General features: G+C 38.3%; 2 protein-coding genes across 3 annotated transcripts in view; both read left to right on the top strand.

Annotated features, from left to right (window-relative positions):
• Window positions 1-2,075, top strand: part of fbxw4 (F-box and WD repeat domain containing 4) — a 37,783-nt gene extending 35,708 nt beyond the window's left edge. For both annotated transcript variants that reach the window (XM_014984882.2, XM_014984881.2), the window contains 2 exons: window positions 1,617-1,758; window positions 1,870-2,075. In XM_014984882.2, the coding sequence (XP_014840368.2) occupies window positions 1,617-1,758; window positions 1,870-2,004 (277 nt within the window). In that variant the 3' untranslated portion in view covers window positions 2,005-2,075. The remainder of the gene's footprint in view (window positions 1-1,616; window positions 1,759-1,869) is intronic.
• Window positions 2,076-7,508: 5,433 nt separating this feature from the next.
• On the top strand, window positions 7,509-12,529 carry wbp1la (WW domain binding protein 1-like a). The gene is made up of 4 exons (XM_014984883.2): window positions 7,509-7,819; window positions 8,937-9,039; window positions 9,759-9,920; window positions 11,289-12,529. Exons 1-4 carry the CDS (start codon window positions 7,760-7,762, stop codon window positions 11,750-11,752), a joined length of 789 nt encoding a protein of 262 aa, XP_014840369.2. The 5' UTR covers window positions 7,509-7,759; the 3' UTR covers window positions 11,753-12,529.
• Window positions 12,530-14,044: the final 1,515 nt, after the last annotated feature.

The raw sequence follows: 14,044 nt of genomic DNA, 5'->3' as shown, positions 1-14,044 counted from the left end.
CTGATGTCTCCCCATCACTTATTGATGAGGCTGCTCTAATGGAGGATTGATGTCTGCTGGAAGAAAATACTCGTCCTTAAAATACGTCCCCTCTCTAAACCTCAACCACTGACCTGCTCTGCTCTGCCCTGCTAAGCGCACACACCTTCTGGCTTTCATCACTTGTGAGGACTTTGCATTGACCTCTTTCATTAGCCATCTCTTATTCTCCAAATATATTTGACCTGTATTATGGTATTATTCACTCACATATTTGCCATCTTATCTTCTGAATTTTCTCCTGTAATCAAAACATACCTGTGCTTTATTACATGGAACCTCACCAGTCTAAGTGCTTGTTTAGTTTAGTTTAGTTTAGTTTAGTTTAGTTTAGTTTATTTAAGCATCTCCATTAGTCCTCGCTGTCGAAACTATTCTTCCTGGTTTCCACACCACAAACATTACAATAAAAATCATAGTTATACAACCATCACAAAAAAGCTGAACGGTGGCCCAGAATACCTTAAAACACACAAACAAAATCAAAACGAAAGATACACATGGACCGCTTCAACAATTTCAAAGATAAATTAAAAACAAAACGTAACAATCTTCACCACCCGCATAAATTCACCCAATCCGGCCAATTCAATATTATTTCATTATTTATTGCACACACACACATATATATATATATATATATATATATATATATATATATATATATATAAATTTTTAAGATTCTTTTTTTTAAAAATAATCTTTTTTTTAAGATTCTTTTTAAACTTTCATGATCACCAATTAATGTAATTTCAGAAGGCAGCATGTATCAAATTGTTTTTCTACTCCCATATGACTGTGGGTTTGTTGAAGCAGGTACATGGTGGTGTCTGCAGAGGGTCCACTATTGGTCAAGTGGACCAATAGGAGTTCCTCCACATCCTAGTCATTAAGGAGTGAAGTGTGAGCTCACTTTGGTACCGGAACAAAGCAGGATCTTGTCCACGGCTCTGTAGCCTTCTGGGTCAGGCTAAGAATCTCAGAGAGCTGCTCTGCGTTCTTGTTATGTTATCCAGACCCTCTATAGCACAGTGACTAGACAAAAGGCATTGAACGGTCATTGTTGATGTTGTTACCTAAAGCACAATACTGATGCAAAGAGGAAACGTCATGACAGAATAGAAAGGATTAGGATTAGATTTGGATTTTTATTAATGATCCCAAAAGCAAAGTCTTTGACTTTTACATCCCTCTTTTGTTAAAAAATGAGAAATGATTAGCCATCATCTCAACACGTGTCTGTGGTTGTGTGTGGATACTTGTATATACTATATATAAAGGACCACTTTCATAATATTTTACAACAAAGTTAGGTCAATCATGGAAAGTGAGGACCCTCACCTTTTTGAAGTTTTACTGTGCTCTGTTTGTTAGATTTCGAGATTTGGTGTGAATTAAGTTTTAGTTAAGGTTATGGTTAGAATAGGGTTATGGAAAATGTTTGAGTTAGTCATAAATGCAGTTACTAAAATGTTTACCCTCAGTACAAAGAACACAGTTTGTATAGAAGTACAAGCATGTGTATGAGTGTGTGAAAGTGCAGCACGTAATGAAACATCTACCTTTTTTTCCAACAGGAAGTGTGTGATGGAGTGGGAGGAGCCTCATGACAGTGCTCTCTACTGCATCCAGACAGATGGAAATCACATGATAGCCAGTGGCTCGTCATACTACGGCGTGGTCCGTATTTGGGACAAACGTCAAACCAAGTGCTTGCAGGTGTGATCCTCATGCACCTGTCAGAAAATCTGTTACATAAATGAATGGAAATACTTTGTCCTTTCAAGGCATCCTTAGACTTTAACAAAATGTTTTTGTTTTTTCTTGCAGTTCTTCCAGCTGAGCTCTGACTCTTTGAGCAGCCCCATATACTGCCTGAGATTCAGCAGCTCTCACCTGTATGCAGCTGTGGCTACTGCCCTACACTCCTTGGACTTCAGACAGCAGCCTGCTCACATCAGATGACACACACATGCATACGCACACAAACAAAGACTGTTAACACTTATAAAACCAATAAAGAGGTATATTTCTTTTTTATTTTTCAGTTATTTGAAGTTAAAAATGACATTTTATTTTTCAGAACATCATGAAACCAATTTAAATATTAGTCAAATACAAAACAGCTAAACAAAAATGCTGTTTTTTTTAATGAAGGTGTTTATTCTTAAGGAAGAGAGGGAAAGAAATCCACACGTACATGGCCGTGTGTGAAAAAGTGATTTTCTCTCCCCCGGGTAAAACATATCTGTGGTTTATCACACCTGAGTTTATTGTCTCTTGCCCCACCTCTTCTCGATCAAGACATCACTTAAATAAGACTTGCCTGGTAAAGTTAAGCACACCAAAAGATCCTCAAAAACCAGACAGGAAAAGCTAGGAAAACCTGTTGGAACCTGCTTGTAAAGAGCAAATCCACAACCTTGAGGCTATGAGTCAAAACCTAAACACATAAAATCATGTGGACAATCTGCCTCCTTCAAAAAATAACAAAGCATGCTCTTTTCTTTCCAACACTTTTGAGAGGCAGTATCAATCCAGAAGAAGCCTTTGAAGGGATTAGAGCAAGTGATTCTCTTGACAAACCCATGTCATCACCATGGAAACATGCTGTTTGACCCTTCCAGATTGATCACACAAAGTATGTTAAGTTAACAATATTATTTGCCCAATAATGGAATAAAAAATAATGCAAACCAAACCCTCCGTCCGATTTAGCTCTCTCAAAAATAGCCTTTTTTTATATGTGCAGGTTTTTTATTCTATATAAATGAGGAGATGTCAGTCTAGCTGGACAAAATAGGACTTTAGAAGAAAATACCAAATCATTTGAAATAAAGAAACCTGGGTATTATAGTCATTTTTATAGCGTTTATCTGTCCTGTTATGGACAATGCTACTTCAATCTCAGATAAACTGTATTGCCAAAAGTTTTTGCTCATCCATCCAAATCCAAAGTGTTCCATGGCCACAGGTGTATAAAATGAAGAACCTCGGCATGCAGACTGTTTCTACAAACATTTGTGAAAGAATGGCTCGCTCTCTGGAGCTCAGTGAATTCCAGCGCGTAACGGTGATAGGACGCCACCTGTGCAGCAAATCCAGTTGTGAAATTTCCACAGTCAACTGTCATCTGTATTATAAGGAAATGGAAGTATTTGGAAACGACAGCAACTCAGCTACGAAGTGTTAGGCCACGTAAACTAACAGAGCGAGGTCAGCGGATACTGAAGCGCATAGTGTAAAGAGGTCGCCAACTTTCTGCAGAGTCGGTCACTACAGTCCTCCAAACTTCATGTGACAGGACCAACATCATATTGAACCCTATGGATTCAGAATAGGATGTCACTTAAGATCATATGTGAGTCAAGGCAGGCGAGCGAATACTTTTGGCAATATAGTGCAGATTTGCCATTACATCGAAATATATTGATCGAACCTGCTATGTCTATTCCTGGAAAAGTACATTTGTCCTATTCAATTTTAAAGGGCAAATGTTTGTAATTGATTTGTCTTGCTAGATTATTCAGTGGAAATGACAAGGATTTTGGTAGATTAAGTTTTTATCCTGTTACATTACTCTTATTTATTCCTTCAACAAATAAAGAAGAGGAGGCATGCCAATAACTGGATCAGATAACAGCAAAAGAAGATAATCTGGCACAAAAATGTGTGATTTATTTCACCCCTGGACATCGCCTTAATTCCACTACAGCCCTGCCTTTCACCTCTATGTAGTTGGAAAATAATATGATTTTCAATAATCAAGCCACTTGTTCGGACTGTAGCTTTGGGTGTTGAGTAGAGTTTTGATCCATCTACAATAATTTGACCCAAGTCCAAATTGTTTTAAAGCTGTACACAGATAAGTCCTTTCGATTTTGTCGAATGACACTCAGAATAACTTCAGGTTGTGTCAAGTTACAAAGAGTCACAAAACAAATCAGGCAATAAAAAACATATTGAGTACATTTTCTTGTTAATTTTTAGACCTCCAAACACCAGAGAGCTAACGCTTTAGGAAAGGTAAATAGGACTGAGATTATCGCCTGTGTGAGAATTGAGGTATTTTTCAATTTACCTGTGATTAACCATAAACTGATTGATAGGTGCAAGTTTTGAAGAAAATCCCCTGAAATCTCTATTTCAGGGGATTTTCAGGGAAATCTCTATGAGTAAGCCATCTGGACCTATTGTTCCAGATCACGTGAACAACGTGATCTGTTCTTCTATGAGGTTCCTCAAGTGACAACAGCTCCAAACATAGCTGAGCCTCTACAGAAATTTGTTGCTAAAAAAGCAAAAAAAATTCTGAGGACCTAGCAACTGAAATGAGAATATCGAGATCCATCCAGGGGAGGGGTGATGGTGCCCATCTCCAGCGCTCAACAGGCAAGAGGCGGGGTCACCCTGGACGGGTCGCCAGCCCATCGCAGGGCCCGTAGATATTACCGAGAATTATTTGTGTTTCAAACGGCTTACCCATTACCACAACATGTCTCCTGTTAGCATCTGATAATACTTCAGAGTGTTCAAATAAATAAAATTACAACCCCTCTTATCTGGTTTTGCAGTTAAAACATGAATTTGTCCAATCCCACTTACAATAAAGCCGTTTTTGAGAATTGATATTTAAATGCGTCTCCTACAGCAATATTTAATCTGGCTTTAAAGATTTCAGATGACTAAATGTGTTGCTTCACTTGACCATATTGTTTGGTCTTTTAACGCTCCAGCTAGTCCATTAAATTGATCCTTGCTTCTTTTTTGCAATATCAGTAGTCATGCCAAAGTGAATTGCAATCCGTTGTACTTACATATTGACTGCATTTTAGTTATATCTATATATGTTTGAGTCAAACAAAAAAGGAGGGAAAGGGGAAAAAAAGAGTAAAAATAGAACATTTAACATGCAAATATATATAAATAAATCCTTTACCAACATGGTCCTCTTTAAACCCAGGACTGATTTTAGATTTTTATGAAAGACTTACTGAGACAATATTGGTACTTATGGCGCCATCTGGTGGGCAAATGTTGACACTGTGACTCAGATTAGAAGTGTGGGGTACAGTTGTGAAGGATTGGTTTCATTTTGCTGCCTAAATATATATTATTAAGAAGAAATATTCATAACCTTTGACGTTTTTTTACATTCTGTCACATTACAAAACAAGAACTTCAGTGTATTTCACAGTAGAGCCGAACGGTAAAGTAGAAGATTTTTAAGAGTAAAAATTAGTAAATTGTGACGAGAGTTTGTATGCAACACCCTCAACCAGTACTTTGTAGAAACTTCTTTTTGCTGCATGTCCAGCTGCCAATCTTTTGGTTTATGTCTGCCATCTTTGAACATCTGACTCACATTTTCACCCTTTCTTCTTTCCTAAGCATGAACATGAAGGCAGATTTTCTAAAACAAATATTTTTGATAACACTTTATTTTACTGGGTGTGCATAAGACTGACATGACACTGTCATAAACATGACATACCACCTGTTATGAACATGAAGGAGTCTTTATGGCTGTTTATGACTGTTGTCTTGAAGAGGTAAATAATGACACTTTTAATACAAAGTTGCATTAAAAGAGCATTACAAGCATCAACTTTGCATTATTCTGTAAATAGTGACACTTTTAATGGAAAGTTGCATTTAAAGTCCATTAGAATTGTCAACTTTGCATTAAAGATTTTATTATTTATCGAATGACACTGCATGACAACAGTCAAACATTTATGAAAACTCTTTCATCTTCATAACAGATGTTATGTCATGTTTATGGCAGTTTCATGTCAGTCTTATGCACAGCCCTTCCAAAGTGTTTTTCAGGTGATATGCAGGGTTAGGTTTCCACTACCTCGTTTTAGCTTAAGATGCTAATTTTGGACTCATCTAAACTAAGCACTCTCTTCCACATGTTTGCCGTCTCCCCTTAAGTGGTTTGTGGTTATTCAGCAGACATCTTTGATTTTTTTCAACAGCAGCTTCTTTCTTGCTGTTCTTCTATGAGGTTCAAATTTGTGAAATGCCAACTAAAAGTTATCCTGTGTTTCAGCCTCACCTGTGCCCACACAGACAGACATACACACATTTTCCACCTTTCTTTACTAAACCCCCTCCGTGCTCCTACTCCTCTACATGTCAGTCATTCTTTGGTCCCTGGTGCATAGAAGACCTCAGACTTGTCAGACCTCCAGCAGTCCCTCAAAGAAATACCCCTCCTGCTGTAGCACCCGCCATTCCTCTTAACCCCACCAAACAAAAATAAAGTCACAGTGAAGACAGGGCAGCCAGGACTTTACAGATAGGGCTCCTGCTTGGTAGATCAGTCAATGGCTACCTGATTGTCACTTGTGAGGTTGGGCCCTTAATCCTATTGTTTCTCTGACAGGATTACTCTTTGTGGTCCCTCTCTCCCTGTGGCTGCACGCAGGAGAAAGGGCAGATTAAGGGGATTAGCATGTATCCTCCTGATTTGCCCTGATAGGATGTGAGGAACCATTGACTTTCTTGGAGGACCATGAATGCAGAGAGGCAAAAGGTGCCTAAATAGGAGGTCATGAAAGACAGTGAAAAATGTCACAATGTGATTTGTTTGCTTTTGTTCCCCAAAACTTGTCTGTAAGGTTCAAAGGGGCCAGCCAAGCTCTGTGGATAATAACCATCCAAAGGCGATGGACAGGCAGGTGAAAGGCGCCTATTCATCAGAATCACTGCAGCTTTCTTAGGAGCAACTAAAACTACTGAGCAGACTATCATTGTGCAGGCATTTAGTTTTATGCATTTTCTTAATATGTCAGATATCACAGGTTGGTGGAACAACCAAAAGATGCATAGTAGCCATGCAAGAAATGACTCAGAAATGACTTCTGAACATAGCAGTAGTCTGAGTTATGTTTAAAATATGAGGTGTAGAGAAAGAAAAGGAAAGGGGAGAGAACTGTTGCCTGACTGCATACTACCGGATCGGACATACAGTCAGGAATCCTCACATGCTGTCCTCTGCTGGTGAGGTAATCAACGGTCCAGGCAGTGAGCTGACAGTCCACATCAGCTGTGTTGTGTTCAACTGTTTTGTTTATAATCAAGTAAAATATGACAAAAAAAGAAAGGTATTTGTATAATTTTTTTAGATAACATCTTTGTTATCAAGGAAAGGAAAAACAAAGAAACAGAACCCAGAATATAAAAAAGTATGTCAGGGGTGAACGTTTCAATAGTAAATATATTGATATGACAACAAAAAATAGAAACCAGATTTTATAGACATGACTAATTAAAAATATCTAGAGATCTACCACATTCATATGTTTTTACAGCTTTTATTTTATTTTTTTTTTTTTTTGTCGTACTTTTGGAAGTACGAAGTAGATAGAGTTCAATTTCCTTAACCAAAATGCTGCTACACACTCACGAACAGTAGGTGGCAGTATGAACCTTAAAGAGAAGAAGAAGAAGAAGAAGAAGAACGCTCTCTCGCTCTTTTTATTTTTTTTAATATGGCCAAGGGCTGTGTCAAGAGCTTGGAAGTAGGGTCAGAGTGAAACAAAAAGTCAATCCCTTTAAATAAACACCGGGGACAATGTGAACGACGAACTGTGTTTCATTTACATCGAATCCGACGTAGTTTAACATACTTTGTGCTAGATTGTGTTAATATGTGACAGCGAGCTTCAGAGAAGTTATTTAAAACTACTAAAGACAGGTGAATTTTATCATGTCTTCACCTAAGTTTAACGATGGACTTGGAAATTCTGCTACGTCAGCTAATGTCGAGGTAAGAGCTAACCTAATGTCGGCCTCAGCTGTTGAAGTGTTTTGGCGTTTGACTGTTTACAGGTGTTAGCTTGTGATGGACAGCGAAGACGTTCACACGGTAGTATACAGGCAAACTTTGCTTAGCTAGTGGGTACAAGTTGTGCTTCCGGTTACTGATCATACTAAACGGCTAACTTACCTGTAATTAAACTTCTGCGTTTAGTTCAGCAAGGAGAACGATCGTGGGAAACTTTATAGATCAATATAGACGAACAGGAACGTCAAGTTTTATTTTATTTTAAATATTTTTATAAGGAGTATCACGTTTGATTTGCTATCCAAAACATGCAATGGCGACTATTTAGTGATTTCTATTGTTTTGTCCTGAGTGTACGTTAAAGTTACATTAAAGTCAGCAGTGGTTATTTTCACCTCCCCACGCATGTTTTTGTTTGGTTTCGCATTTTAATCTTCTCTCAAGTGAAATTGTATTTCAGGTTTAATTACACTTGTAGTTGACTGTATTTGTTATGGAAGCCTACTTCCGCAACCCAGATAAAAAACAAAAAAATAATAAACTTATATCTCACAATATTGAGTGAGAAACTATATTATAATGTACAGAACCTGAGACCAAATATATGTGTGTGTGTGTGCGCATATTTCAACAGGATGCCAGAGATGGGCTGTCATGGAAATGGACCTCCTGAGTTTTTTGATCACTTATTTTTTCATTATTTTGTTTTCTCATGAATAATTAAGTTTTGTAAAAAAAAAAAAAAATTTAAATATATTTTATTTCACTCTTTTGCTTTTTTTTCTTATATATTGTATTGCTTTCGTTTCTATTTTTATTACTGTTTTCAGCATTTTATCATACATTCTTATCATCTTGTCTGTGGTGTTTCATCATCATTCCACTCTGATTAGTAAGCAACGGAAACTGCAAAAAAAAGAAAAAGAAAGAAATGTAAATAAAAAAAATAAAGCACGATGAAGGCTTGAATATAAACTGGAAAGTGCCTAGAATCATTGTAAGATGTAGGGAAAAAAAAAAAGAAAAACATCCCTTACTGCTTCAGAATCTTGTATTTAGAATCAGAGATGACTGGAATCTCTTTGTTTTGTGTGAATAGGCCAGACTCGTTTGCCTGGGAGTGAACAACCAGACCTACATCTGTGAATCTGGCCACTGCTGTGGACAAGCAGAGTGCTGCAGTAACTTCTATGAATTGTGGTGTGAGTTAATTTTCCATTTCCTTCTTCATTAGTAGGAGAAAGATATCATAAACCATTAAGCATCTTATTGTTTAAATGAGTCTGTGGTATACAGTATAGATTAAAGCAAGGTTTTATTTACGATGTGTTTTTCTGTCCTAAGACAATCTTGTTATAAATAGACTAATAATGACGTTTCTCTTTCTTCTGTATTAAAAAAAAATTCTTTGGAGTTTTCTGCATAGCCTGGGGAAAGAATGCCATGACTGTTAAAATTGTCATGTTGTACACTTACTAATACTACTTGTTTTGGTGTAAAGTCATAATCTTGTGATCTGTCCACACATATTCTCTTTAATTTTTGCCTCTATGGAGTTTCTCTACAAAAAGCTTTACAAGATTTTTTTTTTCCCCATCCACTCACTCTAATACATTACAGCCTATTGTGCATTAGAGATTCGCTGATTACAGTTTTAGAAGATGATGCTAAATACCGATGTAAAGTTCTGTCAACAACAGTTTGCAGGATTCAGAATCGATGCTATAATTTTGCAGTTTAAAAAAAAAAAATGTTAATTCAATTGCAACTTTGAGTTTGTTTCAACACAGAACTCATATTTTGAGCACATTTGAGAATTTGCCTAAAGTTTAGAGTCCTGCAGAAGTCCATTTTATGATGCCATTCCAGTTATGAGCTACATATTAATATGTTTCCTTGGTGCGCTGTGATTTCCCTTCAGGGTTCTGGCTTGTATGGGCCGTGATTATTATCCTGACAGGCTTTTGCGTGTGTCAACACTGGCGGGCCAAGCAGCGTTTCCAGCAGCAGCGCCGGCAGAACGAGATCAACCTCATTGCCTACAGGGAGGTTCACAACAACTCTCAGCTGCCCCTCTATCTTCGTAAGTTGTGCTCCTAAAACCACTTGTGGACTTTGTTACCTTTACATATTCCATACCCTGAATGTAGAGGAGGGTTTCAAAAGGGCCAGTCATATGCTATGTTAAGTTTTGAGCCCAGACAACAGGCCATATGCAAGTGCAAAAAGAAATATTGTATAGGTTTCAGAATTTTATTGAAATTTTAGGCAGTACTAGTGAGCACAGTAACGTGCCTTGCTTGATTCAATCTCAACTGCAAAGTGCTGTGTGGTCTCAAGCAAAGTCTGACACAACACTCTGCGGTCCTCCTCTGCCCTGGCTGTTCCTGCACACAGTCGCTGAATCCGCCTTTGGAATGCACATGTTTGGATTGTAACTCATCAAAACCACAGCCTGGAGATTCTCCACTGCTGACATCATCAGAGCATCGATCACTGCTACACTTCCGTAGAAAACAAAGTTGCACAGAGAATATAAAGTGTGTCCGTTATGCAATCAAAGTACTCTAATACCAAGACGGACAGACAGACTGATTGATCCAAGTTGGAAAATTGGTTTGCAGCATTGTCAGCAGGCATTTACATAAGACATACATACACAAACATGACATAAGCAGTGAATAAAAGCAACAACATTAACAGCAACAAAGTTCAATCTCACTAATTTATGGTACCAGTTTACTGTTTACTGATTTAATCACTAATTATGGTATGAAAGAAATTTTGTCCTGTTTCTTGAGAATAAAAGAAGGCAGTACCGTCACCCTGAAAGAAGCAGCTCAAATGGGGACTTCACGGGATGTGGATTGTCTGCTATAATCTTGCTTGCCTTTCTCATAAGATGTATATTTTTTCCATGCTTGGCAGAGTGGTTCCTAAAAGTTTGCTGGCTGTGGTCACTGTACTTTCTCAAGGATTTCTTCTTGACCTCAATAGCTTTTGCCAAACCAACAAATGTTACAAAAGGTTAAAATACTGTCAACGAAAGCAGAATGAAACATTACAAGCATTGAGTCATTGACTCTATAAAAAAGAAAACAGTTTCTTTAAAAAGTGCAGTCTCTGCTGAACCATAGTGTTAATAAGGTCAGCCCAGTAATCCCAGTTAAAGTGACAGTCCAGAACCTCGCCCAGAGTCTGCCTGAATCTGCTCTCCATCGATGATAGTTGGGGAGAACGACTGAAGCTTCCTGAATTCATTCATTTTGTGTTCAGAACAAATTTAGATGTGCTGCACCAATTAAAAAAAGAAGTCCAGGACTGGTCCATCTCCTTCTACCTTGTCGTTTAACAAGTTTACCAGGCCCCTGTGGTCAGCATATTTAATTAAATGTGTTTAGCATTAATCTGCACAAGTACTAATATGCATCTGTAACACTGTCTTCTGCAGGACTTTTGCCTGTCTACCTGCTACCAGCCTATGAAGAGACAGTCAACCGACCAGCAACCCCCCCACCTCCGTACACACCTCTCCAGTTGGTACCACCGTCCGGTGACCCTCCTGAGGAAGTCTACAGCCCCCACTCGGCCGTCTCCATGCCGTGTGACGCTAATGTAGCACTTAGTGGAACTCCAGAGACGGTGCAGTTCTACTCCAGCAGTACCAACGGCCCTAACAAGGACTCAACAGCAGGCCGGTACCGGCGCTTCACTGGGGATTCTGGGATTGAAGTGTGTGAAGGCCAGGACCACCCATGGGATCAGCATGAGTTTTTTGACAGAGAAGAAATGTTAGAAGAGGAGGGCTTGAGAGGAAAGGATGATCCAGATGGCTGTACTGATCCCCAGACTGCTGAACAGGGTCTTGCTGGTGCACCTGCAGCTGATGACACCCAAACAAAGTCTCCTGGGTGATGATGTCTGTCTTGTAGTTTTGGAACGTTGCACCTTTTGTACTAAGACGTTGGCTCTTTCTGCAGACCTATCTATTCAGGCTGTGGGTATTCGGTTCATTAACCTAATAGTCTAATAGCTTGATTTGTACATGGATACTTGAAAATGGTCCCTTTTTAGTCTTCATCCACAAGACTATGTGGATTGTGAACACAATGGGCCTTAAAAAGGATAAGGGTTGGTGTATGACACCAGATAATAATCCAGTTAGAAGGGAAATGAAATGCAGTTGTACATTATAGACCAGCTGTAAACTGATGTGAAGTTAAAGTGTTCCACAGTGTGATTCCTGTTTAGGGATTCAGTACGGTTGTTTGAAAGCACTGAGCAGCCTCAACCTGTTGAGTCAGCTACATAATGCACCGTCTGAGATTCCTCACTACATTACCAAAGAGTGTGGGGTGACATATTTACCTTTACTGGGGGAGACATGGATCATGTAGCATTAGATTGTCCAGGATGCATGAAACAACTGAAACAGTTTATTTTTTCCCCCAACACAATCTGAGCCTCACCTTACTATGTGCTGTTTGAAGCTGATTATTATCTACCTGCTTCAGAAGAAGTACTGAAACTTGGTGTGATCAGGGCCAAAATAATGAGTTTTTTCGTGTGTACTGTATTTCTGATTTTATCTCAACCATATGTCTCATTAGTAATGAGATGTTATGCATGTTTTTTTTTTATAAATGTATTTTTATCATTTTAAATGTGTTACTAAAACAATGACTACACGTCTTCTCTGTGTCTGATTTGTGCTGAATTTCTGTAACTGGCTGTATGAATATTATCAATTTGCAATAAGTGGAATTACCTCCATTTATTGCAAAGAACTACCATTGAGTGAGGTTACCACTGACCACAAAGTTTAACAGAACCTTCTGTTTTCTTCATGCAGACTCAAAGAACTCAGAGGGAGGTTTGTTCTATTTGGTTCCTGTACTAGTTTAGTAGTTGCTGTATCTGAACTGGGCTCAACTATCAACGTGTATTCAGGTTTTAAAGAGCTGCACTTTCAAAACCATTAACATGTTCCGTCATATCTAGTCTGCTGAAAACCAGGCCGTTGTTCTTACGCTTTGCTTCGTCCAGAGGATCTGGCCTCTTGACTATTGAGAAACAATTGCTTCCCGGAGGCGTGACCTCTGTTGAAGCTTTAAATTTTATCCAATTGCTAACTTTTCCTGTGACTTATGGGTAGAAGCAGTTTGATACTATGAAGTTGCCTGCACTGTAAACTGTCATCCTTCACTGTGAAGATTGAAGTGCCAGTACAAACCAGATGGCTGTTGATGTTAATTTAATGTTTGGAAATGTGGCCAACACAGACTGAATGACTTCCTTCACTTCCTCTGTAGTCATTGCTAAAACTACCAGGAGACTACAATTCTAGCACAGAAATTCAACGTTATCATTCAAAACTTCTGATTGCTGTTTGGCCTGGTTGAAATTCTACTGGAGGAATCCAAGTAAATGGGGGAAAGCCCAGATTGAGCTGTGAAATGCAATGTTTCCCCCAGAAAACTTGCTAAGTTCAGTGGATGGGGGCGCCGAGGCGGTCCACCATGTTTTTGTATTAAAAGGTGTTAAGTTGTCAGAAAATGTAAACATTATTTGGTAACTATATGTTACAGGAAGACATAGGCAGTGAAATGCTATTTAAACCCACAACTATAGAATCTTAAAAACAACAAAACAAAAAAATGAGTATTTGCTCTTCTGTTATATATTTGTCATGATGACAAGGAATTTCACTAAGCCAAGGGTTAACATTTTAAAAATGTTTTATCTTGCATATGTGTAAAATTAATCAACTTTTGTTGCAAAGTGCTCCACCAGAGGTAAATACAGGTGCTGGTCATAAAATTAGAATATTGTGATAAAGTTCATTATTTTCCATAATGTCATGATAAAAATTAAATTGTCATATATTTTAGATTCATTGCACACCAACTGAAATATTTCAGGTCTTTTATTGTTTTAATTTTGATGATTTTGGCAAACAGCTCATGAAAACCCAAAATCCCTGTCTCAAAAAATTAGAATATTATGAAAAGGTTCTCTGAACGAGCAATAAAAATAATCATCTGAATCAACAAAGTAACTCTAAACACCTGAAAAAGATTCCTGAGGCCTTTAAAAACTCCCAGCCTGGTTCATTACTCAAAACCGCAATCATGGGTCAGACTGCTGACCTGACTGCTGTCCAGAAGGCCATCACTGACATCCTCAAGCAAGAGGGTGAGAAACAGA

Source organism: Poecilia mexicana, unplaced genomic scaffold, assembly GCF_051168715.1.
Source record: "Poecilia mexicana isolate PSO_F unplaced genomic scaffold, ASM5116871v1 scaffold_15, whole genome shotgun sequence".
Classification (NCBI taxonomy): domain Eukaryota; kingdom Metazoa; phylum Chordata; class Actinopteri; order Cyprinodontiformes; family Poeciliidae; genus Poecilia; species Poecilia mexicana.
This window is presented reverse-complemented; position numbering and strand designations above follow the sequence as displayed.

What these genes read in the sequence shown, in the direction of transcription:
- wbp1la (XM_014984883.2), top strand. Translation starts at nt 7,760, where the DNA reads ATGTCTTCACCTAAGTTTAACGATGGACTTGGAAATTCTGCTACGTCA. An exon ending in CTACGTCAGCTAATGTCGAG is followed by an intron (nt 7,820 to 8,936) that starts GTAAGAGCTAAC and finishes TTGTGTGAATAG; the next exon opens with GCCAGACTCGTTTGCCTGGG. An exon ending in TCAGCTGCCCCTCTATCTTC is followed by an intron (nt 9,921 to 11,288) that starts GTAAGTTGTGCT and finishes TGTCTTCTGCAG; the next exon opens with GACTTTTGCCTGTCTACCTG.